Genomic DNA, 26,061 nt, shown 5'->3' with positions numbered 1-26,061 from the left:
GAAGTGGACAAAAGGGAGCTGCAACACGTGCATCAGTCTATTAACGGATCAGATTCACGGCCGCATCCTGAAGCCGAGCCTCAGCGTTGCGAGCGCTCATGACAGTCCAGGCGTAATCCTCACACGCGGCGCGGACGGCGCCCGTACCTGAGGCTTAAACGTGGGCTGAAGTCAGATAATCTCCGTCTCACGCCTCATCGCCCGGCGTCAAACGCTGAGGCCGCGCGGCGGGAGGCGCTGTAATTTGGGGCTTAATCTGGGATTAGCCCGTGTTCACTGACACCTCCGCTTGCTAATCTGGTGTGCAGCATTTCAGGGTGAAGGCGTAACGCACAGAGCAGGTGATGCTACAGCACCTTTCGGGTCCACGCCGCTGGGTTCGATGTGCGGATACTGTCCCGCTACTGATCCCGTGATGTGTTCAAGTGCTGTTCTGAGCTGCAGATTCGCTCCTCGCTGAAAACGCTGACTGTGAAACACCGCTTGTGGACTCCGACCTCTGACCCCGCGTCGCCTGTCGCACCGCTGCCCTGCTGCAGTGCAGGCTGCGAGTGGATGACGCTTTTTGTTGTGAGGTCACGCGTCCCCTCGTCTCCGACAGACACCTACGTGGACGTCTGACAGCGCTCCTTTTCATCTTCCTGTCATAATACAAAGCACTTACTCAGCATTCACCTTCTACAGTGCTGCTGGTTTCCTCCCACACGCATGCCTGGGATTTTTGCACAGTAATTTAAGTGAGGGAAGGTAATTTAAGGAGCTACTGTAAAAGAATTAACGCTTCCCGTCACATGCACTGAATGTAAAAAAAAACACTTCAGCAAATTGTGGTTCTGCTATTTGGACCTAAGCAGCTGAGACACTTTGATTGTATTAGAGGAAAGTAATAGTTCATTCAAAAGAAGTGTGTTTTAAACAATGAAGCGCTGCCACCGCTGCTGCATTCCTCCTCCAGCTGCAGATCCCCCTCAGGCGGTTTTAGCTGCTATCTTTATTCATCAATTCATCTCGGTAATGTTAAAAAATGCCTGCTAAACAAAGAGCTGCCAGTGCTCATTAAGATTCATGTTTGTAGTTTCTCTCCTCTCCTTCTCGTCGCCCGTTTCCACGCGTCGGTGTGTGATATTTACGGCTTGCAGCTGCCGAGCCGCTGCTCCGCTTCGGACGATGGCGTTCGTTTTGCCGACTTGCATCGTACAATTTCCTACATTTTTTTTTTTAAGTATTGTTTGAAGAACGCGAAACACATCACAGGTTCGAATGACCTCCAGCAAGATGCACCTGAGCCTTGTTTTTTTTTTTATGGAGAGGTAAGAAACAGAGCCTGAGCAGAGCGGCGCTCGTCACGTCTGGACACTTAACCTCTTACTACTAAAAGCTTTCCGGGGTCAGACCGAGAGCAGCGCGAGTGTTGAGTAATGGAGCCTCAGTCAAAACAAGTTACATTCTGCGTTTTCAGGAAGGGAAGTCCTTTGTCAGTTCACATGAACTGTGGGAAACGGGCGCCTGCTCAGACAGATCCACACATTGGAATGACACAGTAGTTATGAAATTTGTTGGACCAGAGTCTCTCCTTGCGACGGGAGCTGCAGCTGGGTTTAGGTTTTTTTTTATATTTCATGGCAGTTTCTTCATATTTTAAAGCAGTTAAAGCTAAATAATCCCCTCTGTGAATGAGCTTTGACTTCATGGCTCTGCCGCTCCACAGTGACTTGTCGGCCGCGGAGCTGATGAACGCGCTGCAGCTCTGGGTTCTGAGCTGTCGCCGTCTCGCCTTCGTCCCTGAGCTCCGACTGACCAGCGTTTCCTCCCTCTCTCTCTCTGTTTCCACAGGCCATTCGCTGCACACTGGTGAACTGCACATGCGAGTGTTTCCAGCCAGGAAAGATTCACCTACGGACATGTGACCAGTGCAAACACGGCTGGGTGGCTCACGGTAAGAGGCGTGCGAGGGCCACGAGCGTCTTTCAACATATGTCAAATCGCTCTCTCGCCAGACGAACGCATCGCACACTTCTAATGTTTTCAACCTATTTTTTTTTTTTTTTTTACACCTCCACCCGTGGATGCGTTTGAACCAAAGCCCACCTGCGCCACAGCAGAAGTAACTTTGCTATTTTTGTTTGCTCCTGTATTTTTCTGTTGCTTTCAAAGACTTGTTTTTTGCACCTTCAGAGGAAAAAAAACACACACACACACACACACACTCACACAAGACAGACAGACAAGCGAGAGACCACACCTCATGAGTTTTTCACGCGGCTTTAAGAGAAAGGGAGAGGAGACAAGAAAGTACAAAGAGAAGGAGGAGGGGAGCAAAGATAAAAGAAAACACCTGTTTGGCTTGTGTCCGGCCACGGGCCCTTCAGCGATCGCACAGGACCCCACTGACTAGTTTTTAATCTCTCCCTCTGAACTGTCAGGCGCCCATCTCTCCTCTCCCCCGCTTTTCATTGCATGTCGGCATTGGCAGGGACTCTGACAAGCCGTTCTTCATTTTTTATTATGTCCGTGTCTGGCTGCGCTGTGTTGTCAGGCGAAGCCCTCATCAGCTGGAAAAAAAAGCGTCACAGGATCAGAGAGAGACCCAAGCAGGTGTCACCCAGACGTGGGGTGGGAGTGAAAGGGGAAGGCAGGTATGAGGCAGAGGGGGAGGGAGGAGAGAGAGAGACACAGCCAGATGTCGCCCGGTCCAAAAGAGGACGAGAGGTTATAACAGAATTATGGCCTCAGTCACAGTTAGAAAGCAGAAATGTCTCAGCTGTTCCTGTTGTGAGTGTCACCTCTCAGGATCTTACAGCTGGAGTCCTGCAGTGGAAGCCTGAAGCAAAACCTGCTTCACGGTTACAGTAACATTAGTTACAGATTAGTGGAGCAATTTAACTAGACTTGTTCAATTTAAGCATTTTTTAACCTATTACTGTATTTATACAGAGTTAACAATATGTTGAACGGATTCAGATAGAATTCAGACAAACGCAGTAAAGAATATAACAATATTGGAAACACCACAACGCAAAGCTGTCGTCGTCTCCTCGTCCATAAATAATTAGAGCACATCTCTAATTATCTACACACAATTAGGATGTAAAGTAATGTGATAAGAAATCCACGGACAGTTGGAGAGGGAGACACTGAGGGGATGAGATGGAGACAGAATAAAAACAGAGGCAACGGGGATGTGAATGTAAAACTGCACAGATTAGATTAAATAAAAGGAATGACACACAATTACATTGATGTCGCTGCATTTGTCCAGTAGATAAGTTATCATCAGCGCGCGCTGACTGTGCAGGAGACTCTGATTAGCGTAATGGCCATTAACGGCGCCCGTCTGTGTGTGTGTGTGTGTGTGTGTGTGTGTGTGTGTGTGTGTGTGTGTGTGTGTGTGTGTGTGTGTGTGTGTGTGCATCCTCCTCCGCAGCCCTGGACAAGCTCAGCACCCAGCACCTCTACCACCCGACCCAGGTGGAGATCGTCCAGTCCAACGTGGTGTTCGACATCAGCAGCCTGATGCTGTACGGCACGCAGGCCGTCCCCGTCAGGCTCAAGATCCTGCTGGACCGCCTCTTCTCCGTGCTCAAGCAGGAGGAGGTGCTGCACATCCTGCACGGCCTGGGGTGGACCCTGCGCGACTACGTCAGAGGCTACATCCTGCAGGTCAGTGGTCCGGTCGGGTCCGGTCGGGTCCGACTGTACCCTCTGCTTGCTCACAAGCGCATGCGTGCACACGCTGCCTACCACTTCCTGTCATTTTGGACATCACTGCCGTCTCAGCAGGTTCACCTGCAAAGTTCTCCATTAGTTTTAGAGGGACTGATCCAAACTCCAGCAGTGACAATCAGGGCCTCGTCGGCCTCATTGTGCATCTGTTTTCTCCACGCTGTAACTTCTATGTAATGCTGCCCCCCTTGTTTGTGCCCTGTCCACACTCTGCCCTTCCACTGCTAAAAGGAAAGCAGCGAAAAGAGGAAAAATGTCACGCAAGCAAACCACTGTAGTCCGCTTCCTCCCTCGGCCCACCCCCTCTCCCTCCCTCCCTCTCTGCCTCCCTCCCTCCCCAATAATTGCAGTCAGACACATTTCTCAATCAAAGGTACGGAGGTTTTGGTGTTGAAACCCAAACCAAAGTGTTCCTGAATGAATTAGTTAAGAGCGAGCGAACATGTGCATGCGGTTAGCAGTGTGTGTGTGTGTGTGTGTGTGTGTGTGTGTGTGTGTGTGTGTGTGTGTGTGAGCACGCGCTTATCTGTATGCATATATGGTTTAGTGTTCCAGGAGTGTAAGTGGAACAGCATGGTGAGGAGAGGGTGCTTTGTGTGTGAAAACAGCTTCTGTGAGTTAAGCACTCACAGACTCGCACACGCACACACACACACAAACTATTAATCATCTATTTGTCACGTTTTTGCCTGTTTAGATGACATAAAGAAGTCATAAATATAAATCACATTGAAATAAATGAGGCCAAAGAAATCATTAAATTCTTACATTCATTTAATCTAACTTATGCTATTATTTGTTTAGTCTTTTTATAATAGATCAGTTAATCTTAACCCTTTGAAACAAGGAGACATCGTCAGCTGTCTGACACACAGAAAACATATTTACTTTGAAATAATATCAAACACAAACAAGCAGTAAATCAATCAATTCGCCTGATAAACCAACATCAATTATTGATCAGTATTATTGTTTGCAGACATGTTGCCTCTTTAAAGGATTTATTTATACTGTTTAATTTTTGGCCTAACAAACCTAAATAAATGTCCCAAATGTGAGTGTGAGAACCTCCTGCGCTGAGCGCTGTGGTTCCCAGAGCCGCTGTTTCTGTGTTATTATCAGCTGGTTCTAATAGTCAGCTGGTGGGAGCATCGTTGCTCAAGCACTCAGCCTCATGTCACGCTACCGGCTAAATCCTCCAGATCTCCTCAGACGGGCTTCAAAGGGGCCGCGGCTGCGAGAGGCAGCCAGTCACTTAAGGACAGTAAGCAGTCATTGTACGGCCCTATTAGCCTGTAAGTAGCTATGAAATTCAATAATCTTCCCCGAGCCTCCGGGCGACGCTTTGTGTGAGGGGCGTGTTCCCCACCACCACGCCAGCCTAAATGAGAGATCAGATGAGGAGAGCGGCATAGCAGGCGATGGATAATAAGTTGTCTTTTTGATATTGATGTCAGGGGGCTTTATTTGATGATAAATCACTTTACCGTAGCCCTTGTAGCGCGGCTTTCGAATGGCTGCTTGGGCCGATTTAAAATTTGAATAAAAGTTTAGGCCACAGGAGTAATCATGTTAATTCCCACTTTAATGAGATATGCCACATATCCCCATAATTGTCCAGCTAAAGTAATACATCCGCTGAAGCTCTCGTTATTGTGTATTTGCGTGCTGCTTTAACACTTTGCAGTGTGTGTGTGTGTGTGTGTGTGTGTGTGTCTCCTGACGGTGCGGTTGCGCTCACCTTGCCTCATCCAGCGCACGCAGCAGAACAATGGAGTCAAACACCTACGTACTGTACTGCACATTCTTTATGCATGCGCCCATATACGCGGTTCATTCATATCAGAGGATGTCTGCGCTGCCTCGTCTCATGTCGGCCTGCGTTTAGGGCCGCGTTCAGCATCTCTGTAAACAATGCACGCGTTCTCGTATAGAATAAATGAACGCCTCGGCCTGAGGAGACCCTCCGTCCTGTGTCAGTGAACGCATCAGAGGTGTGACTAAACATGTGCACGCTACAATTTACCTCTGTTATAGGTTCATTAAACATGAATCAATATTGTTAAATGTTTAGAGGATTATCAAGTGGCTGAATTTTTATATAGTATAAAACAGGATTTAATCAATAACTATTAATGTGTTTCTATTTTTCTGATTGTTGCGGTGAGTCGTAATGTTTTGTCATCACAATGAAAAGAGTTTTATAAGGATCATTTAGCGCCAGCGCTAGTCTGTGTGCTTTGAAATATTCAATAAAACCGCCCCTCATCACAGCTCACAACAGCAAAAGTGCAGTATATAAAGGCTTTCGCTTTTTTGTTGACAAACACCTGCGTTTTGATAAAACTAAAAACAAACAACGCTCCATGAAGCACCACTTGTGCAGTAAAATGCACAGCTTCAATGAAGAATTCATGCTGAATGCATTGAAACGTTTCTTCTCAAGATCTGAGAGTCAGAGAAATACACACATAAAAAAAGTGTGCGAAACAAAATGCAAAAACATGAAAATTCCCCAAATTAAAGCAGCAGCGTCTTCAGCTGATAGCGGTGATTGAATGTTTTGTGTAATGCTTTTTCCAGGCTTCACACCACTTAAAACTCCGGCCTTCTCTCCCACATCCCCCCGGCTTCCAGCTAAATCCAAGGCAATATGTGAACAACACAGACACGTTTATTCCCTGCCAAGATTCCTTGCCCTTCACTTTGGCAGGACTTCTACCTTCCCCGCTCCTCTACCCCCCCCTCCCCCAGACAGACCGGGGGCCAATGTGCACCAGATGCCCCCCTCGCTCGACCCCGTCCTGCAGCCCGTCACCGCTCACCCCTCTGTTCGATACCAGCAGATGGAAATGCCATCAGCGCCGGCTTCTCGGCCCATGTCTCCGCACGCCACACTGTCTCTTTCGCCTTCCTCTTTCTTACGCCTCACCAAGTGAAAAAATAATAACAGCGAGAGAGAGCGAGAGAGCGGGCGAGCGAGCGGTCCCGCCGCCAACATGTGGGCCGGAGCCCAGGGTTTTCCTGAGCGACATTCTCAGTAATGTTCTGTCCTTGTAGAACATTGGGCAGCCTCCGCTTTTATGAGATGTGGTTTTCCTGACTCCACGCGGCTTCCAGCCGACCCAGATGGAACCGCTAACAACCCCCACCATCGCCGCACAACCACACGCACAGACACACACACACACACACACACACACACACACACACACACACACACAAACAGCGCCGACCCTAATTGCACGCGCGCTCGGAGGAATCGCTTGTTCAAACTATCGGGCCGCACCGGTCGGACCCGGCGCTGGTCCGGAGCCTTCTTGTTTGGCGAACGACGCTTTTTCTAACGAGCGCGGACCCCGGGGGGCCGGCAGGGGGCCGTGCTCTCATTAAAACAAACCTGTGACCGTAATGTTGCACATGTGTCGCTGCACATGTGGAATATGAGCCGTAATTACATGGATTAGGGCGCAACAGTATTTGTGTAAGACGGGAAAGCGTTTCCAGCCACAGGTGGGTCCTGGGGCCTTCGCGAAGGCACCGGGCGGCGTCTCCACCGCGGTTCAGAGAGGCATTTATTGAGTTAGAGTCACATTTCACGTCCCCTCCCCCCACGCTCCCCCCCTTCACTCCCCTTCTCCGTTTTCTGTCTCTCACTCTGTCAACTGTGAAGGTCACCATATCTCTTGATCCTCGCCTGAGAAACTTCCATTTTAGGTAGTCGGGCTCCATGCAACAACATTTTTGGACACAATCCCCTTCTCCAATCCCTCCATAAGGCACACTTGTAACCTCTATTTTCCTCCTGTCCTCCTCTTCTCCTCTCCACCCTCCATCACCTCCCGGTGCCTCCCTTTCTCTCAGAACCTGTTTTCTGTTATCACTACTTAATGCCTCACCCTGGGAGATGAACGGGGGAGAACGCATTCTCCTAAGGTGGAAATTCTTGCGTTCATATGGTTATGATTTGGTTGGGAGGTCAGCCTCAATTTTTGCTGGAAGGCTCACACTTGGCTCCGCGCAGGCCGTGCTGGGCTCCAAACACTTCAAAGGGGACCGGTGTACTGAATCAAGGTGATTCTTAGCCCCGTCCCTGCGCACACACGCACACACACACACACACACACACACACACACACACACACACACACACACACACACACACACACACACACACACACACACACACACACACACACACACACACACACACGTCCTCCCTAGTGCTCTTAAGGGTGCTCTCTCCCTTGTTCTCAATCGCTCACTTCTACGTGAACCAGAGATAAAAGGTTGTGACTCCAGATTAGAGGATCAGTCAGAGAAAGGTGAAACAGCTTCGTGAACATGACATTAAAACCTCAACTCTCAATATAAAACCGATTTACCATGAAAAAATATATATTAATAAATACCAGGACTGCATTCTAACATTTAAATAATCAGATTTTATTTAGATTTGTTTGCATGTTCTCACAGCTTGCGAAGCTCACAGGCAGCTCCTTACACAAGTCCAGCCCACACCAAATCCTCAGTCCCTGGCTTGTGAATCCTGAACCCAAGCCCCAAATGAATTCAAGCTGGAGAAGCAAGGTTATGGGCAGGTTACATTGTATGCAGGAATTTGAGGAATAATGCCCCTTATATTGGATCTGGAAGGCGGTCTGAATTTGACCATAGCGCTGACGAGGCCTCACGGGCCGATGGAGCTCCGGGGAAGAAAGTGACAGGGTTTTAGCACCTCCAGATATTTTGAACTTGAATTAAGACGAAGTCTGTTTGTGCTGCAGGTTGGGTGGAGTTTGACAGGTGATCGAGGGCTCGCGTCTCTGTTTCCACGCTGCGACTTGAACAGATTCACACGTCGTTCGTTTCAGGCGTCATCAATCTTTTTGTGTGTTCTGTTCCCTCCATGTGTTGTCAATTTGCCTCCGCGCCTTAATCACGTCTGTCTTCGGCAGAAAATTAAGGATTTTTTCTCAACGAGTCTTCGTTGGTCCGAGCGCACAAACTGCAGCGTGGGCCGAGTCGCGGTGTTTAGCTTTACATTGTTGGACAAGAGCGAGACCATTAAAGGAGCTTTGCCCTGATTAAAAACATAACTCTCGATTTACAGGTAGATATTATTGCAGAACGGACTTGTAGTAGCAGCTCGCAACTGGGAGAAATACACACGGCAATTTCTACTCAGGCGAAATTTAACTAATTACTCCACGCTCCAAAATTCTTGCAATCAGTCCATTACATGCTTAGTGGTCGCATGTATATTTCAAAATGTAATTTTGATTGAGGATGTGTGAACCGGTATGTGGTCAAATTTAAAAGATTATGAATAGTCTATGCCAAAACATACAGGAGTGAGAAGCTGTGTGTGTGTGTGTGTGTGTGTGTGTGTGTGTGTGTGTGTGTGTGTGTACGGAATGATCTAATAAAATCGGTTGAGGGAGTTAACATGCTGTGGAGGGCAAACATGGGAAGTGAAAATGATATGTTTAACATACATGGTGAGGTCTAGGGGCTCCCAGGGGGCCCGAGCAGGGGTTTGATCAAACTATGCTCAGCTAACTCCCCCCAACACACACACACACAAACACACACACGCACACGCACACACACACACGCACACACACACGCACACACACACACACACACACACACACAGTATATGAGCGCCACCTTCTTACCCATTTTCCTCCTAAATCCCCACGATGAGACAGACTTCAAAGCCCGGTAGCCAATCCTACAGCTTTATCCAAGATGCTGGTTTGATTCCCATGGCCCCCACCACACCCACCCCAGCACACGCACTGTTCCCGTTCTATGTATGTGAGAAAAGCAGCTCTTCCCATCGACCTAGTCTCCAAACTTAAGTTGGAATAGAGGCCACCGGTGTTTCTGTTCTGCCCTCTGGGATCCACTGCTATGTCGTAATCAGAATAAAAGGGAATATTCTGCCTGTTCTAATAGGACGCCTCTATAAACACCCTGCTCCCTCTTCCTCTTCACGCGCTCCATGTGATGCTCGCCACACTGATCAGTGTAATGGGATCTCTGGTTCTCTCGCTGCACATTTGCCTTTCTCTTTCTACCCACTGTCCATGCCCTGGGAGGATTCCCTCAACAGGTCCTCGCCGCCGCCGCCGCCGTGCAGCTGGAGCTCCCCTGAGATGTTCTCATAGCCAGCTGCACGCCCTAATTGAAACTGGGAATCTGCCAGCCTGCTTATCAGGAATTTTTATTTACCTCAACCAGGCGCTGCCCTCTTTACTTTTTCAAAGAGGACCACGTTATAATTACCTTCTCGAGCAGAATCCCTCTCATTCCGTCGGCATCCCCCGCGCCACATGTCCTTTTTCATAAGTTATAATATCCTGCCCCACTTGCGCTGGCAGCAGGAAATGGCCTCTGAATTTTGAAGTGGCTTTCCAGGGGCTACAGGGGTTTGTTGTTGCACAGGGAAATTGAATTTTACTTCAAGGTCAGCGACACTAATGACAGCGTGGAAGGGTGTTGATCTGGTGCAGCGCTGCTCCGTCTAGCAGCATCCCGCCGCATCGATCGGCACCAGAGATTCTAGTCCTGCATCGATTGTCGCACTCAATTGTTTGGGAGTGTGGTGGAAATCACTAATGTAGTATAAGCTAAGTGATTTGGGACTGTTGACAATGCACACACCCGGTGCCGGCAGGAGGAAGCGAAGTCTCTCACAACAGCTCAAAGACACACACACACACACACGGGCCGTAAACACACACTGAGCGAGAATCTTAAGCAATCGCCTTTATGATTCACTGCTGCTCGTATGCAGGCCGGTTTGTTATGGGTAGGCGCCCTGCGGTGCGAGCGAATGCGTGTCACTTCCCCCACAAATGGAAACATTTAAAAGTCTGAAGTGTGTCCTGAGGTGAGAGCTGTAGAAGCTCTCACTCATAAAGTAGCGGGGAGGCAGCCTGTGGAGGAAATGAGCTGGGTCGACTGGTGGAGGGAGAGGAGCGCGACACACACCCACGGACCCCACACACACACAGGCGGTACAGTAGACGCACACCTTCTGGGGAAACCACACACTGGTGACTGCTGTGGCTGTGCCGCGCGTCTATCACCGCCTCGCGTCTCCAGCTGTGTTTGACTTCCTGTGCGTCTGCGTGACGCGGCGGTGGCGTTGGCAGGGAGACACAGGCCTCACTGTGCCTCCGGGCCGCGCGGCGGTTAGAAGGTTAGCTGACCCCACCGTGAACCACGGGGACATCAGCGCCGACACACCTGTGGAAGAAGTAACGTGGGCAACGCTCGCTGAAACATAGTCGAGCTCCTCAGTTTGGTGAATTCATGCTGTTCCTTTTTAAAGGACCCATCACCTCACCAGCCACTTATTGTTTCACTTTCACTCCACTCCCTCTCCCGCTCGCTGTGCTCGAGTGCCTTTATTAAGCAGGACGACCTGTCACGTAGGCGTGAAAACGAGGTGATGACTCTCCCTGCCCCTCGACCATCCGCTTCTCTTCCCGCTCCCCGCCCTCTGACGATAAAAACGCAGCAAGACGCTATCTCTCCTCCAGCCAGTTGCTCTGGTTTCACTTCCCCTCAGAAAGCAGAGGAGAGGTTGACAGGGGAGCGGAGCTGTGGTGGAGGGGGACGCGTCCGCGCAGCTAAGCTGGAGCAAAGGCTCAAAGTCAGCTGTACCCGTCCTAGGTCAGGCTGCTTTTAATGGTGATTAGTATTAGCATGGGCCGCGAGCTCAAAGACATTTTTTTGTTTATTTGTTTGTTTTCATCCCCGGCCATGCCAATAAACAATCAGTGCATTAAGTGGCGAGCAAATGGAATCAATTCATCCAGTTTTGCGCAGATGAGTGCAGAAAACGAGGCGTGAAGCAGCCGCTCTCTGCGTTTGGAGTGGTTAATTAGGAGGCTATTACAGGGCATCTCAGCATGGTGCTACCCTGATTGTTTATTCACTAAGGTGAAGGGGAGAGAGAGAGAATGAAAAGGGGACTAATAGCAGGATAATAAATGGATGCCTAACAGACACACACACACACACACACATGAAGCCTCGGTGAATGCCAGCCCCTGGGCCTCCTACAAAAAGGAGGCTTGTAAAAGTCAAAAAAAAAAAAGAAAAATAAAAACCTACCGGCACCATGCATATGCTTGGCTCGGCCCTCTTAAAGTCTGTCCTATTAAATGGGTAAGTGGCTGAGAGCTGGGACCACCGAGTGAGCCATGCTGTCACTGGCACAGCGCTCGCTGTGGCCTGAGGGCTGCTGGCGTAGACAGGATATAACGTAGGGTCACCAGAAATGATGGTTTTACACTCACACATGGGCGAGGCGTCGGTTCCAGGCACTCGGCGCTCCGTCTGCCAGTGGCCTTCGCACAAGCAGACTTTTTTTCTAGCCCTGGATTCAGTTGCAAAGGATGCTCGGCTGAGGCTCATCCTCCCACAACTCTGCCTTGGAAGCGTTGGAAGGAACGCGGAGTAATCAGCAAAGACAACGGGGCTTTCTGGAAAGGGAGGATCAATAGCCTGCTACAGGTGACTGACCTCAGCGAGAGCACACGCGCATGCAGAATAACCACACAAACACACACTCAGGCGTAGGAACAACCAGCAGTAAGTACTTGTGGCATGTTCTCCTCTGTGTTGTCTCCACCTAACCTCTGGTTTACACTGTGCGTGTGCATGTGTGCACTCTCGCACAACCAAGTATTACTCTCTCTCATCTCTAGGATCTGAGGCTCGATGCCAACCGGCGCTTCAGTGCCAGGCACTGCCTTATCGCCTCGGCGCAGGCCCACAAACACACACAAACGCACACGCACGCACGCACGCACGCACGCACGCACACACACACACACACACACACACACACACACACACGCGTGCGCGCGCATACTTGCAGTCTTACTCACATGTGCACTTTAAACAACCTTGTTGCAGGAGTTGGTGCACAGGCGCTCACACGCACTCTTACATGATGATCTACCCTCCACATAAACAAAGATAAGAGCGGGAACGCTCAGCACAAGGCCCCAAGAGGTGCAGAGCTATTACTGGGAGACCACAGTCGCGTGGCTGCGCGTGTATGTGTGTGTGTGTGTGTGTGTGTGTGTGTGTGTGTGTGCCGGAGCAGTCGTGTTTGTGTTTATGTAGTGCCAGTTGCCGTGCAGAGCGGAGCGGAGCCGTGTCCCCACCCTCCGCCGGCGCTGCACTTCGAACCAGCGCTAAACGCGTAACAGGAGGCTGCCGATGGCGGCGCGAGGTGTTAAACTGCCCTCCGACGTCTTGGCGAGGCCTTTGTCACCAGCTGCCTCAGCGCAGCCGTCCAACGAGGCCCCGTAGGCGGCGAACAACGTGCCAGAGGTCCTGACAATTTGACAACAACTTTGTCAGCACCGGTGTTTCCCATTACGCTCTGAGTCACACCTTCGTGGAGCGGCGCGACCTGCGCGGGGATGGGGTGTGCTGCCTCCATCTTGATCCCTGACACAAATCCAGCCTGTTGAGGTGACAAAGTACAAAGCGTTTTTCCACTTTGCCAGGCTGACAAGTCTAATTATCTGCTAGGATTCCTGGGATCAGTCTGCTTCGTGAGCCGCGGGTCCCTCCGGAGAGGAATTCCTCCAGACACGACGGATCCCACAGATTCCCAAGTCTGAAGCTTTGTAATTACTCAGATTCCCAGTGTTGCCTTTTACAGGGTCGTGTACGCATTTGCTTTGCCTCTGAAGTGAGGTAAAATCTCATTAGCTATTTATTAGCTTTAAAACACTGAGGACGGACTTGTAAAGTTTGCCAGTAGTGACATCTGTGACTCAACGAGTCCTGGTTCGGGTCCATACTCCCCAACACGGTGTGATTTGACAGCTAAAAATAGACAGTTTCAGGCCCTTTTCTCTGGCTGAGTGACAGCCGTTCGCATTTGTGTAGCAGTGGAAGACATTCCTCAGCATTATGACCGCATCGGTTCCTTCAGCTCTTTGAAATAGTCGAGTCATTTTTTTCCCCCCGTTGTTATCGGAGTTTAGGCCCGGCTACATTCTCCCTTTATGGGCATGTTTCGCTAATCTTGCTACTGGCCTCTGCTTTTTAAGTCGAAACAGGTGCTACACTTAGAGTATAACCAATCTTGTATTAGCACAAGCACCTCAGCTCAAACTCCTCTAAGGCGGTGTTTTCTTAGCGGATTCCATTCTTGGCCAGGAGGCCCACACCTTCCTTCACATGAATTAGGACGACAATAAAAGCGTTTTGATATGGATGTAATTCTAAGATGGACGTTCTAGAGGTCAGATATGCTTGTCGGCCGTGCCGCCGATGATCAGCGAAGGGTTCATGCGCTGGCACTGAACCAGAGGAGCCGGAGCTGTGGCCCGTGTGAGTCACGGCTCCACGGCACGCATCCCACCAGGCAGGTGCGTTTTAAAATAAAAGCATTGGAAAGTAAAAATCAATCTGGCCCAACGCGGAGTGAAAGGTTTGTGTTTCGGTCCCGTCGGCCGCCTCTTTCTTCCATCTTCACGTGTCAGGACGGAGAGATTAAAGGGAGGCCGCGTCTCAAGCCTGAAGAGCTGCCATCACTCACAGATGAGCGGTGCCAAGCGCTGCCTCTATCTGCCGGACTCTTCGTCCTCCACCCACTCGCACGCAGACGCGTCGTCTCCCTGATTTACTGTCATCTACATGCAGGCGATCTGCGTGCATGGCAGCGGCCACATCAAATGCACTGAGGCAACTCCCCCGGGACTCCATCCATTCTCATCGGTTCAGGACCCTGAAAAAAATGAATAAATAAAAGTAAAGGCGGACTACATCTGGCACAGTGTCTGTACCTGGGGTTTCCAACTATGTGTCTGGGGAGGAGATCTGGTGGGACGGAGTCGGCTTGGAAGCAGTAGAAACGAACGTCACACTGGAAATTTATACGGTGCAGTTCAGGGAGCAACGGCTGTAAATTGACAAGTGATGCTTGTGAGTAGCGCTGCCCGTCTGGTTCCCTTTCTATCATCTTCTATCGCTTTGCGCTCATCTTTTCTTCTCTTAGAGTAGCTGTTACTTCTTACATCTGCGCCCGCCCCGAGCATTATTGTTAACGGGTGAGAGGTACAACAACAAGCCAGAAGACTAAAGGTAGCGCCGCGCGGAGATGTGAGCGCTGCTCACACTCGCCACGTGACATGAAATGGAGACGGAACATACATGCGAAGCCGGGATCGTTAATCTCTGAGTAAAACTGATGATTTGCTTGGATCCGCGTGAGCGTTACATCTTTTCGGCAGTTGTAGACAGACTGAAATAAAGGAAAAGCGTCTGAAGCTGGTGCTTTGTGTGAGCGCGCAACATTAACTACAAACCAGTCATTTTCTACTATGACCTGGCATTTAAGGCTGCAGCTCTAAGGGTGTGTGTGTGTGTGTGTGTGTGTGTGTGTGTGTGTGTGTGTGTGTCAGTTTGATCGAGTCACTCTACTGTATAAATGTCTGTAATGGTAACTCAGTTTTAATAATGCAGGACCCTCCTTCTCTGTCCCTCCTCCCTGTCACATAGGGTTTATAGTGACAGACATTTCCTCTGTGTAGCAGTTAACTAGACCACGCGAGTGGACTATAAGACTCAAAATAGGAAGAGGTGGTGTCGGTTTGCTCAGATTTAGCAATAAAACTGAATAAAAAATAATATATATGCTTTTTTTAATTTGTGGGAATAAACCACAGTGCTGTTAATTACTGTAGTGTAAATGCCTTCAATCCGATATGCATTATTATACATTATGTATATTTTTTGGTGGTTTGTGGCATATTATCTCTCTCTTCCAACATTTATTGTCTAAAATAAAAAAAAGGTGAAGCAGGCAAAAAATAATGATAAAACGTCAGAACACAAACACAGAACTGCATGAGGAGTTTGTGCAGGACCACAGCACTGTTGACATCTCTGGCCCAGATGATGTTTTTAATATCTTAAAATATTCATACATTTTTTCAATATTAAATAACAGCTCTCCGGCGTGGCTTATTTTTAGAGGATGAAGTCTGCTGGTGCTCTCACTTTGCCCGGGCAGCGCTCCGCAGTGACATCTGTTAGACGGCTTCTCTCCCACCAGCGCCGCCGCCCGAGAACAGACAGATGCCTCGACCACTGTGGCAGCTCGCTCTCGCTCCCTCTCTGCTTCCTGTAAAAGTTCCCTCTGATACGGGCAACACGCTGTCACATCTGGGCTCTGAGAGAAAGGAGGGAGATAATACGAGGCACAAACGGGGGGAAGGATCAGGGGGGTGTGGAGACGGGCTTTCATGCACGCACACACACACACACACACACACACACACACACACACACACACACACACACACACACACACACACACACACGTGTGAAGTGTCACGGTCACAAACATCAGTGTGGTTCGCCGTGAGGATGATGCCCCTTCAGGGTGACAGTAGCACCAGTGCAGCGCTCTCTCCCCCTCTCATTAACCTCAGCTCTGATTGCCCCCAGGACTCCCTTGTGCTAATTAGACGGGGCGGGCACATGTACGACGGGCGCCCCTGTACCCGTGGCTGTCAGACAGGATGCTGTAACCATAGGTGTGAGCATGAAAGGCCTGTCTGCCTTTGTGTTTCATCTGCGTGCTGAACGTGTTGGCAACTGCCGGGTTAACCCCAGCAGGTGATGCTTAGCAGCACCGTCGACTCCTCTCGCACAGACAGCCTTCATCTCGGCAGCACGGCGCTAAATCAAGAAGCGAGCACTTTGTCTCAACATGACACAATTAGGGCTGAACAGCAGATGAAACCGCGAATTGATCATTTCAAGTTCCCCCTTCATCAACTACCTGCTACATCAGATACAGCTTTAATATAACAATTTAGTACGGATTCCCGACGATAAATCCTAATAGGATTAGTGGTCAAATTAGATGCAGATAAAAAATATAATACAGTAATTAATGTAAGTCCTACACGTTTTAATACCTGACCTTTTTTAATGAATGAAAATGCAGATTAAGTGATTTCGGAGTTCAATAGTACAGTACACACACACACACACACACACACACACACACACACACACACACACACACACACACACACACACACACACACACACACACACACACACTCCTCGCTGCCTGCTGACAGAGAGACACACGCGTCTAATGCCACTCTGACATCTCCATTCAGCAGCCTTTTGTGTTCTGAGGAGCAATTTCTGTGTAAAGAGCCCATTTTCTGTCCTTCCTTTTTGTTTTACATGCTCTTAGGGACAAACGCGAGAGGATACAAACATACTGTGGGAGATGTACACCATTTGTACCTGGGCTGGACCTTGGGAGGTCGAGGGAGGAGAGAAAGAGGGGGACGGAGAGGGCGAAGGGGGGAACGGAGAGCGAAAGAGAGAGTATTTAAGAGCACTTGAGTGCCGGCGTGGATGTAGTCACTTTTCCCAGTGGGTAAAACCAGGCCCCTCAGCACCGTGGCATGATTTCTCACTTTAGCAAGCACCACTCTGTGCGGCTCCTTCAGTCCCCACCTCCTTTCTTCTCCCAGTCACCGTGTGCTTCAGTGACTCCATCACTTGCTTTCATTCACTCTGACTACAACGGCCACGAGTGCACACACTCACACATGCACACACGATTTGACCCATTTGCCCCCCTGCCATGGGTAGTAAATAATTCCATTGTGAAGGCCATTAGCGAATATCTCAAGGGTTAGGAGGGGAAATACACATGTAGTCAGATGGGCGATTAGACAATAAGATGATGAAATGTCTACTGTTGTTTTGCTGCTTATTGTTTCACAGAGCTCACATTAGAGCGGTGGCTTATTCATACGCTTAATGCCTTTTTATTTGCCCTGCCTTTGTCTCAAGAGGCTCCATATTGTAAAGATGAAGATATTTTACAAAGACACACACACACACACACACACACACACACACACACACACACACACACACACACACACACACACGTATTGCAGCCTCTCACATAGCAGCTCACAAGCATCAACAGACCCAGTTCCCATCGCTGTGTAAGATTCAACATCGCGTCAAATTAAAGTGAACTGGCTTCTAATAATTACTCATTAATAACGTGTGGGGTGACAATTAACAAGAATTAACACGGTCCGTCTTAATTGTGTGTAGATGTGTATCATGCGATCGCGTCCACGGTCTGTATCGCTGCACCGCCTGCTGTCTGTCCTGGACACATGGACCTGTGGACACTAATGGCTCCTTTGAGCCTTTGGTTCAGCCACTGTCAGAGGGTCCTTGTATTTTTCCATAGGCATGTCAAGGATTACACAGTCCCTCTGCTGTTCCACTGACCTCCCTCCACACACTCACTCAGCAGGCCGCTGGCACACTCCACAGCTGCCTGCAGGGATTGCCGTTGGCAAGAATGGCCTGTGTGTGTATGTATGTGTTCAATAATAAGACACAACCACAGCATATGCTCTTTGTCGAGCACATGCTTTCAAAAACTGTATTTACAGCTACAATTTTATATCATTTCCACAAATCGCTTCTGTTATGACGTGCCTTTAGTGCAACGAAGACGATAATGAATAAATATGGAACATTTGCCCAAATGTCAATCTAATATATTTTGAACGCTTGTTAAGGCAGCGCATTGCAGGAGAGCAATGTGCAGGAGTTATTTGAAACATAAATTATTAAAGTACCCAGGCACGATAGCTGAGGGGAAGAATCCGCGTGTGAATTATCGCTGATCAATATATGGAGTTTGGTGGTAGCATGGCTCCTAATTACGCCCCCGTTTGACCCCACGCTAACCTCTTCTCCCACCTTTTTGTTTTCTCCTCTTTCCGAGCCCTGCTCCCGTCCCACTCCTCCTCTGTCAGGTGCTTTAGCCCACACGCTAAGCGCCGCACAGATCAGTGGGTTCACACGCTAACACGCAGACACACGGCAGACGAGGTGAGGGCTTCGGGACCTTTAACCGAACACCTCTCGCCCTCCAGGTTGATCAATAGTCAGAAAAAGAGCATTAACACCCCTTCACGCTCTTGGAATCCATCCCTCTCATTCTTCACTAATCATTCTTTCAATGCTATCTCTTTCATCCCTTCCTCGCTTTCCTCGTGACGGAGGGAAAAGTTTATTTCCCAGAGCTCCTTAGAAATCCCAGAAGCCTTTATGCCCCTATCTCGCCTCCAAGCCACAGCCAGACACCCTGTTACAGCCTATTACTATTGTTAGCAGGCCCCTTCCATCTCAACAACACTCTGACACAACCTGGACATTAGCTAATCTATACTTATTGCATCTGGATTCCTCTCACAGCCTTGTAATTCGTATGGTGAGACATATTAGCGTGACATATTAGGCTGGCAACAGGTCTGCGAGGTGAGATGCTACACTGACACTCAATTGACTTAGCGGGAGCCTCGTGGGACATTGTAGGGCACTGCTGCTAGCTGATGACTAGGGCCCAGTCTGCCTGTATTGAGTTTCTGTGATGGCTGTTTAGCGTGTAGTGCTACACAAAGCAAGAGGGGGAATGGAAGATGCTCTGGCTCATTGCGTTTACTGACAGGAACCCTGCAGACCACAAGGATATGAAGATCAATAGCATTGCACTGCACAGCAGAGCCAGAGCAGGCCAGACCCAAACACAGGAAGATTGCGTTACCCATAAGGACAAGCGTACGGTGCTATCAACGCAGCCCACACAATATTTGTGCAAACACCAAAACACAATGTGTCTCATCATCTAAAAGACACACTCCCGCAAGTTGTTTTTGTCTGGTGATCCTGGACCTGAGCCTCCAGGTGGCCCCGCGCCCCCTCGCTGAACAAACGGAGTAGCTGGCTCGCTCCACTTCCGCCATGTCACTGAGGCCAAGTCCAGACATTGTTGCGGCCCACCGGCTTGCTGACACGGCCACCCAGCCTGCCAGGGATTTGCCGCTGGGTCACAGAGTTGACATTTATTAAAGGAAGTTACACGGGGAGTTACAGGGAGTTGACAGTCCTCTCGTCACGTCGCACTCCACAATTGAGAAACCTGAACGGTGCACACCCCTCTGTGTTTCCAACAATAAAAAAAACAATGAAGCTGTTAAGAACTGTATGACCCCCTGAGGGCTACAATAAGAATGACAGCTTTCATTTCCCTGACTAGTGCCACTGGTTTAGTAGCTGGCCGCTGAGTATTACAGCGTGACGTACACCATAAAATATGAATCTAATCAGGTAGAAACATTAAAATAAAAAAAAGCAACACAAAAACCTTATGTTAAAGGGACCCTAAGTGGGTAGCCTAAATGATTGTGAATAAATATCTCTGGCCCACATGGGGAGTGTGGGGTTTACTGGACCGTAAGGAACAATGAAATTCCAAAAGAGAAGTTGAGTGAAAGGGATTGAGTGTGTTGAGGACCAGATGTGCCGTGGATGGATCAAACATCTGCTGCCTCTGCATGGCCTCACCAGTCCTGAATGACCCCCATCATCCCAGCCTTCTCACCATGAATCCCAGCAATGCCTTCTCATGCGGATCAAACGCTATTTTATTAACTGCTTTATTTCACTGGGAGCCTCTAACATTAAAGCTGCTCATCCAAGTTCTTATTTGGAATATGCTCATAAGGATGCACAAGAGTTAAACTAAATAATTTCACAGTGTGGATTTGATTTTTTCTGTTATTGTTCTCCATTCTGTATGTTTTGATGGTCTATAGCTTTTCTTGGTGTATAAATTACAGTACAAAAACGCAGCACCAGATGCTAACAGTGTTTATTTTTGCAGTAAGTAATCACCACTCTGAAACTTATGGCAGCAGACAGGCCCAGAGACCTGGAACCTTGCCCCAAGAGACCTGACCGCCACTTCCTGTTGTACCCACATGACCACTCACACACACGTGCACAATCACACACAGGCACATGCACGGATAAACACGAACATCCTCTGGGCCGCTGGCGATGCGAGCCCCTGGGCCACAGGGATAGATGTGTTCTGGCACACGGACTGGGGTAGTGTAAATTAACACTGCAGCCACACTGGCACCCTCTGCCTCCAAGATGAATGAACCAGCGTACATGCCAGACAACAATTCCAGCGAGGCACTTCAGAAAGACGGAAAGTGTATGGTTTGTAATTAGGGATCATTTTATCATGATTTAACTTTGGAAATACAACAAAATTCCTAACATACAAGCATAAAATGTTGGAACGGCACATTATTAGGATGAGAATGAAGTGACATTAGAATGTCTCCTACACTTCTCTCACTCTATAATTATAATTAAAGCAATGAGAACTATTGCACATATCATTTGTACAGGGACGTTTTATATTGCATTACTACAGGCCCTGTAAGCCTTTTTTGTAAATATTCGCATTATTAGATTGTTCAAAGCAACAGGAAACAAACATGCTGTAGTAAAGTCATAAAGGTTAAATCTCTGCAGAGCCTACTGTTGTCTAGCGCTTATTGATATCACAACAAAAGCTAACATTATACTGCTATGATGACTGATTTACAATTTCATAGTCAGGAGCACCCCATTCTTGCCAGTTCCTCAACAACGGTGTGCATCATAGATTCCTACTTAACATGACAGACAGACTCCTTTGGGGACCCAGGCCCCATGGACCTTCCTGTGTATGCAGAGAATAGTGTTGGGGGGAGCGGCAGGGTGGTGGGAAGCTACCAGAGAGAGAGAGGCTCGAGTTAATGGTCTTGCATCTTCCTGGCAGCATGTCAATAATGGCTCTGATCACATTAAGTAAAGAGTCCATTAGCTTATTCTCTTTCCTCCTGCATAGCAAAAGCACAGGAGAGCGCTGAAAAGCCCCTCTAATGCAGCGTGTCTGTGTTACAGACACCTCTATCTGTTCCCACATGGGCCGAAACACAGCGACTGGGGAGGTTTACCTACAGTGTCACATTCCAGGCAGTAAAAAAAAAAATAGGGAAATGCAGCAAAATGTAGCAAACCTCTAGTTACACACTCGCTTTAGCTGAAGTCCTATTTTTACTGTTTGATGACAACATTTCCTATCTATTAAGAGCTGGCATTACACTAGAAATGACGGATACACGAAGACAAACATACCGTGTGGCCAAAGAGCAAATGGTGAGCATATGTTAATGCACCTTCTCGGCACAGGCCCGCTGCCAAAATAGTAATCAAGACAAAGGAGATGTGATATAAGAGGGAGAGAAAAGCAGGTTGTCAACTACACCCCCCATCCCCCGCATCTCTACCAACACACGTTTTGGAGAGACAGACCATTTCTCAGCCGCCTCGCTGCCTTCTATTGGCCCTGGAGGGAGCACAGCGGCCCCCACATCTGTCTCCCAGGCCCACGACAGGGCTGGCTGCTGCATCCAGATCCAGTAGATCACACGAATCATCCTCAATTAATGTGGACCATCAGGCGTTCCCTCGCCGTTCCTACCACTGCGCACCTCTTCTCTGAGGCGTCCCCTGTAGGTCTGTGAGAGGTCCGCTGAGTTTTGCACGTTGACCACGGCTATGGTTCCTTAGCACAGCTGGGGGATGGAAGCCAGCGTTATTTTGTATGCTTTGTGAAAAGAGACAGGGAATCAATACATCAGTCCAGACTCAGACAGTGCACATGTGAGTGCCGCGAGGCGGTTCTTCAGAGGTTCTGAACTCAGGGTTCAGTTGACTTTCCTCTGCAGAGCACCGGGGCCTGAAATGGCTTCCATGTGCCGCCCCATCTGCATTTCTGCTGGGCTGTGGCCCAAGTCCTGTCCTTTCCACTTCTCAAAAGACTGAGGGACAGGTTTAAAAGAAAAAAGGTGGTGATGGTGGAAGTCACGGGGGTTTGGAGGATCTGATGTTAGGAGGTCTTTTTAAAGGCATGGCTTTTTTTCATAATCATGATGATAAAGTCATCCAAATACGTTAAATTGTTTACTAAAGGCCACCTGGAGCCTGGGATGTTCCTGATTGTGCTTCACCCATCTGTGTTAAAGTCCTAGAACAATCCCCACCGGTCCCCCTTCCCCATCCAGCCTAACCTGCTATAAATCTCACATCTGTCAATTATAATGTGCCCTTAGCAACAACTAATACACAGTCATGAATTTTTAACCAAAGCCCTGAGTTAAATCAGGTTGAGAGGTGAGGGCATCGCAGGGACTGAGCAGTCTGTCTGCTACGGCAACATAAGGCCTGTGGCCTTTTCACATTTACTCACACCAGAGCCCAGCATGCAGCTGTCTCTCACAGTGATCAACATTAATCAATGTTAATTAAATTATACAGCGGGACTCAAGCTTCTTAACTTGCACTTCTGAACATGGGTCTGAGCCGCTGCAGAGGGTCCGTCCAGACGTCTTTAAATTAAATGACAACAGAAACAGGCATCAGTGCAGGAGTTAGTGCCATTACACTGATTCAATTTGCTTTCGGTGAGCACTAATTAACAGAATTAGAAGATTAAGATATACAGTATAGCAGATGAAAACAAGTGTCTTTGGAGCAGTTTAAAATTTTTTTAGGTCCTACAAACAGTGTAACAGAGTCTTACAGTATTTAATCAGACCACTTTTGGGGAGGCATCAAGTCTGTCTACGGATGTAGAATTTGACACCACCATGCTACTGTTTGGCACAAAACTCTCTCTTTGACAGCGTGGGAAAAAACAACATGTTTGTTTGGTGTTTTTATATTTGAAGTTTGACCTATTGAACAGCTCTGACTCACACAACACTATAAGCTGCATTTTCCCTTTATGCATTTAAAAAATGTACAGTTCATTGTTAGTTCAAGTTCAAGTTCGAATGACATGACTTCACTGTTGCATTATACACTGTTTGTATTGCAGATTGTGATCGCACAGTAAACACACAATTGATCAGTGACACATACACTAACACATTCTTTGATGTGAAGAACATAAAAGGAGGAATTTACCAGATCACACAGTGAGAATTTCAGCCTTTACAGTATGATTTCTACTAATGTTCTCCACCCACGGCTAGACGTAGCTACCCATTTCCCTGAGGTCTATCACAAGGGAAGAGGTAGAGCTAGTTGTTCACTCTTGACCCTTGACCTGCTACTGGGGAGCCAATGGGCAAGCAGCATGTGTCTTGGGAGCTCTTGCCCTCTGATGTGATGGCTGCAGGCAGTGGGCTTTGCGCGAACCCATCTCCCATGGTACCCCTCGCCACTAGATCCTCTGCATAATTCATACAGCCTGTGATGAGGTGGGGAAAGAAACAGAATATGGAAAAAGAAACACCAAGGTTCAAGACCTTCTCAGATCATAAGGAACTTCTACTTAACCTTCCTTGAAGTGGCAAACATAGGGATAGAACGTTTTTTTTGAGGAACTGGATCTAAAAGCATGCGTGTAGATCAATGGGGATCCTCTTGAGGCCTGGAGGAGATCGCATTCTCTGCAAGGTGACTGGTGAATCAATGTGGTTCCCATGGTTCATTTTGCCATTGTGAGAATGATCCTCCGCCTTGGAAACAACTGTGTCTTAAAGTACTTTGCGATGAAACTAAAACTTAAACCATTAAACCAGTGTAACTGTTGTTCTACACAGACACTACATGACATGTTTCATCATATAAGATAAATATCTGAGATGCTCTGTGACAGAGGCTCTGTTTGATGTGTGCGCTGCATTAGAGATAATATTTCCTGCTGTTACTTTGCTGCTTTATGTCTAGCACAGATATTCTCCCCATGTGAGCCCAATAGTCACCGAGTATGATAGGTGATGATTGGCCAAAAGCATATACGTGTTAAGCTGTTACTCCCCAATGATCACTATACAGCCTAACAGCACTGCACGCCCCAGCTCTTAATACAGCCCAGCACATAACCTGCTAATTGCATAATTGCCTGATTTGTTTTAACTGACAGTGTTGCCCTGGCCCATGACAAGGCCATCATTTGCTCATGCTCATTGTCAGCAATTTGCGAGGCGGATACCCCACTGCACACCCACCACACAACATCCAGCACCACGGTGGTAGAGGCGGCAATAAATTGCCGAGGCATTGCAGCAGCGCAGAGATGAATAAATACTGCCATTGCTAGATTAATTCTGAGAGACATGGACGCATGCAGATAAAATAAACTAACAGGCAGCAGGCTGTCCAGCAGATAAAGTGGTACCCCATCGTCTCTCCACTGTAATTATTGGCTAATAGTCATTAACCTGGCAAACAGAGCTTTAGCTGTATTGTTTAAAGGACTCTGAGATGCATAATGACAGACTAATATGTCATAGCATTGGGGGGAGATGGGGGAGGGGAGGATTAATGAGATTTTACTAGAGGGAGTGTACAAGAAGAGGCGGGGCACGCCTGGAAAATATAGGGGAAAGAGGGCCACATTAAGCTAATTGGAAGATGAGTGCCTACTTGTAAAAGTGCTTTTAATGGCATATTTGTTTCTCTCACAGCATCACAAGGCTAATGCAAGGGAGTGGGGCTGTGAGACTGACTGTAGTAAGGACTACAAAGACCTGTCTCATCAGATACTCTCTAGTTGTATCCATAACCCCAATAAACATTTTAGTCTTATATATCTCATAAGTCTTATATTTTAGTCTTTAGCCAATCAATTGAAGGGCTTCAAACTTGACTCAATGAAGTGAGTCTTTGACTTTGTGTTGACTCTCTGCTCTGAGACCGACCCTATGCCTCTGTGCTTGGACTGGCCTCCAAACTCAATTGACCAATGAACGAGGAACGCTTGAATACCATCCTCTCGCCGCCTCACAAGGTCCAGTGTGTAACAGAACCGCTGACCAGTTCTGACAGCTGGACGGGCCTTCCACACACTAATGGCTTGCAGTTTGGCCTGTGTGATTGTGTTTTGGCTTTTGTTTGACTTCATGCGTAGTGGAGCAACGGTATAGCGTAAGACCAGCAGGAGATCAGGACCGATGCAGTGAGTGACAGAGATGGAGCTGGACAGCAACATTTGGCTGTGAATGGCAGCATTAGACAAGTAATATTTATGGTAAATAAATACATCTATGATGCAACTTACTGCAATGCTGGACCTCCAAGTGGTAAATGTTGGACTTTTGTGGAAGCTTTTTGTTTTTGCGACTTAATATTCTTATTCTAATCGAGTGGGTAGAATTATTGTATTAAATATCTTAAATGGCCTTAAATAAAATGGTGGCAAATGAATGATATGAAAATGCAAGTGCTCTCTATTATTATTATTATCTAGTACTGGAGGCAGGTTCATGGTTCATAGCCATACACTTTTGTCCCATTTTCCTGCTTGTGCCTCACTCACAATATAATTACTTCTGTCACTAGAAAATCTAAAAAGGCTACGCCGCTTCTTAG

At 48.0% G+C, this 26,061-nt stretch overlaps 1 protein-coding gene across 5 annotated transcripts in view; it reads left to right on the top strand.

Moving 5' to 3' along the window:
- bnc2 (basonuclin 2) overlaps positions 1-26,061 on the top strand; it is a 129,134-nt gene that overhangs the window by 88,533 nt on the left and 14,540 nt on the right. For all 5 annotated transcript variants that reach the window (XM_041072448.2, XM_055505610.1, XM_029163070.3 and 2 more), the window contains 2 exons: positions 1,834-1,936; positions 3,425-3,660. In XM_041072448.2, the coding sequence (XP_040928382.1) occupies positions 1,834-1,936; positions 3,425-3,660 (339 nt within the window). The remainder of the gene's footprint in view (positions 1-1,833; positions 1,937-3,424; positions 3,661-26,061) is intronic.

Source organism: Betta splendens, chromosome 1, assembly GCF_900634795.4.
Source record: "Betta splendens chromosome 1, fBetSpl5.4, whole genome shotgun sequence".
In the NCBI taxonomy this organism is placed as follows: Eukaryota; Metazoa; Chordata; class Actinopteri; order Anabantiformes; family Osphronemidae; genus Betta; species Betta splendens.
The sequence above is the reverse complement of the archived record's forward strand: the minus strand, read 5'-3'. Positions and strand labels throughout refer to the sequence as shown.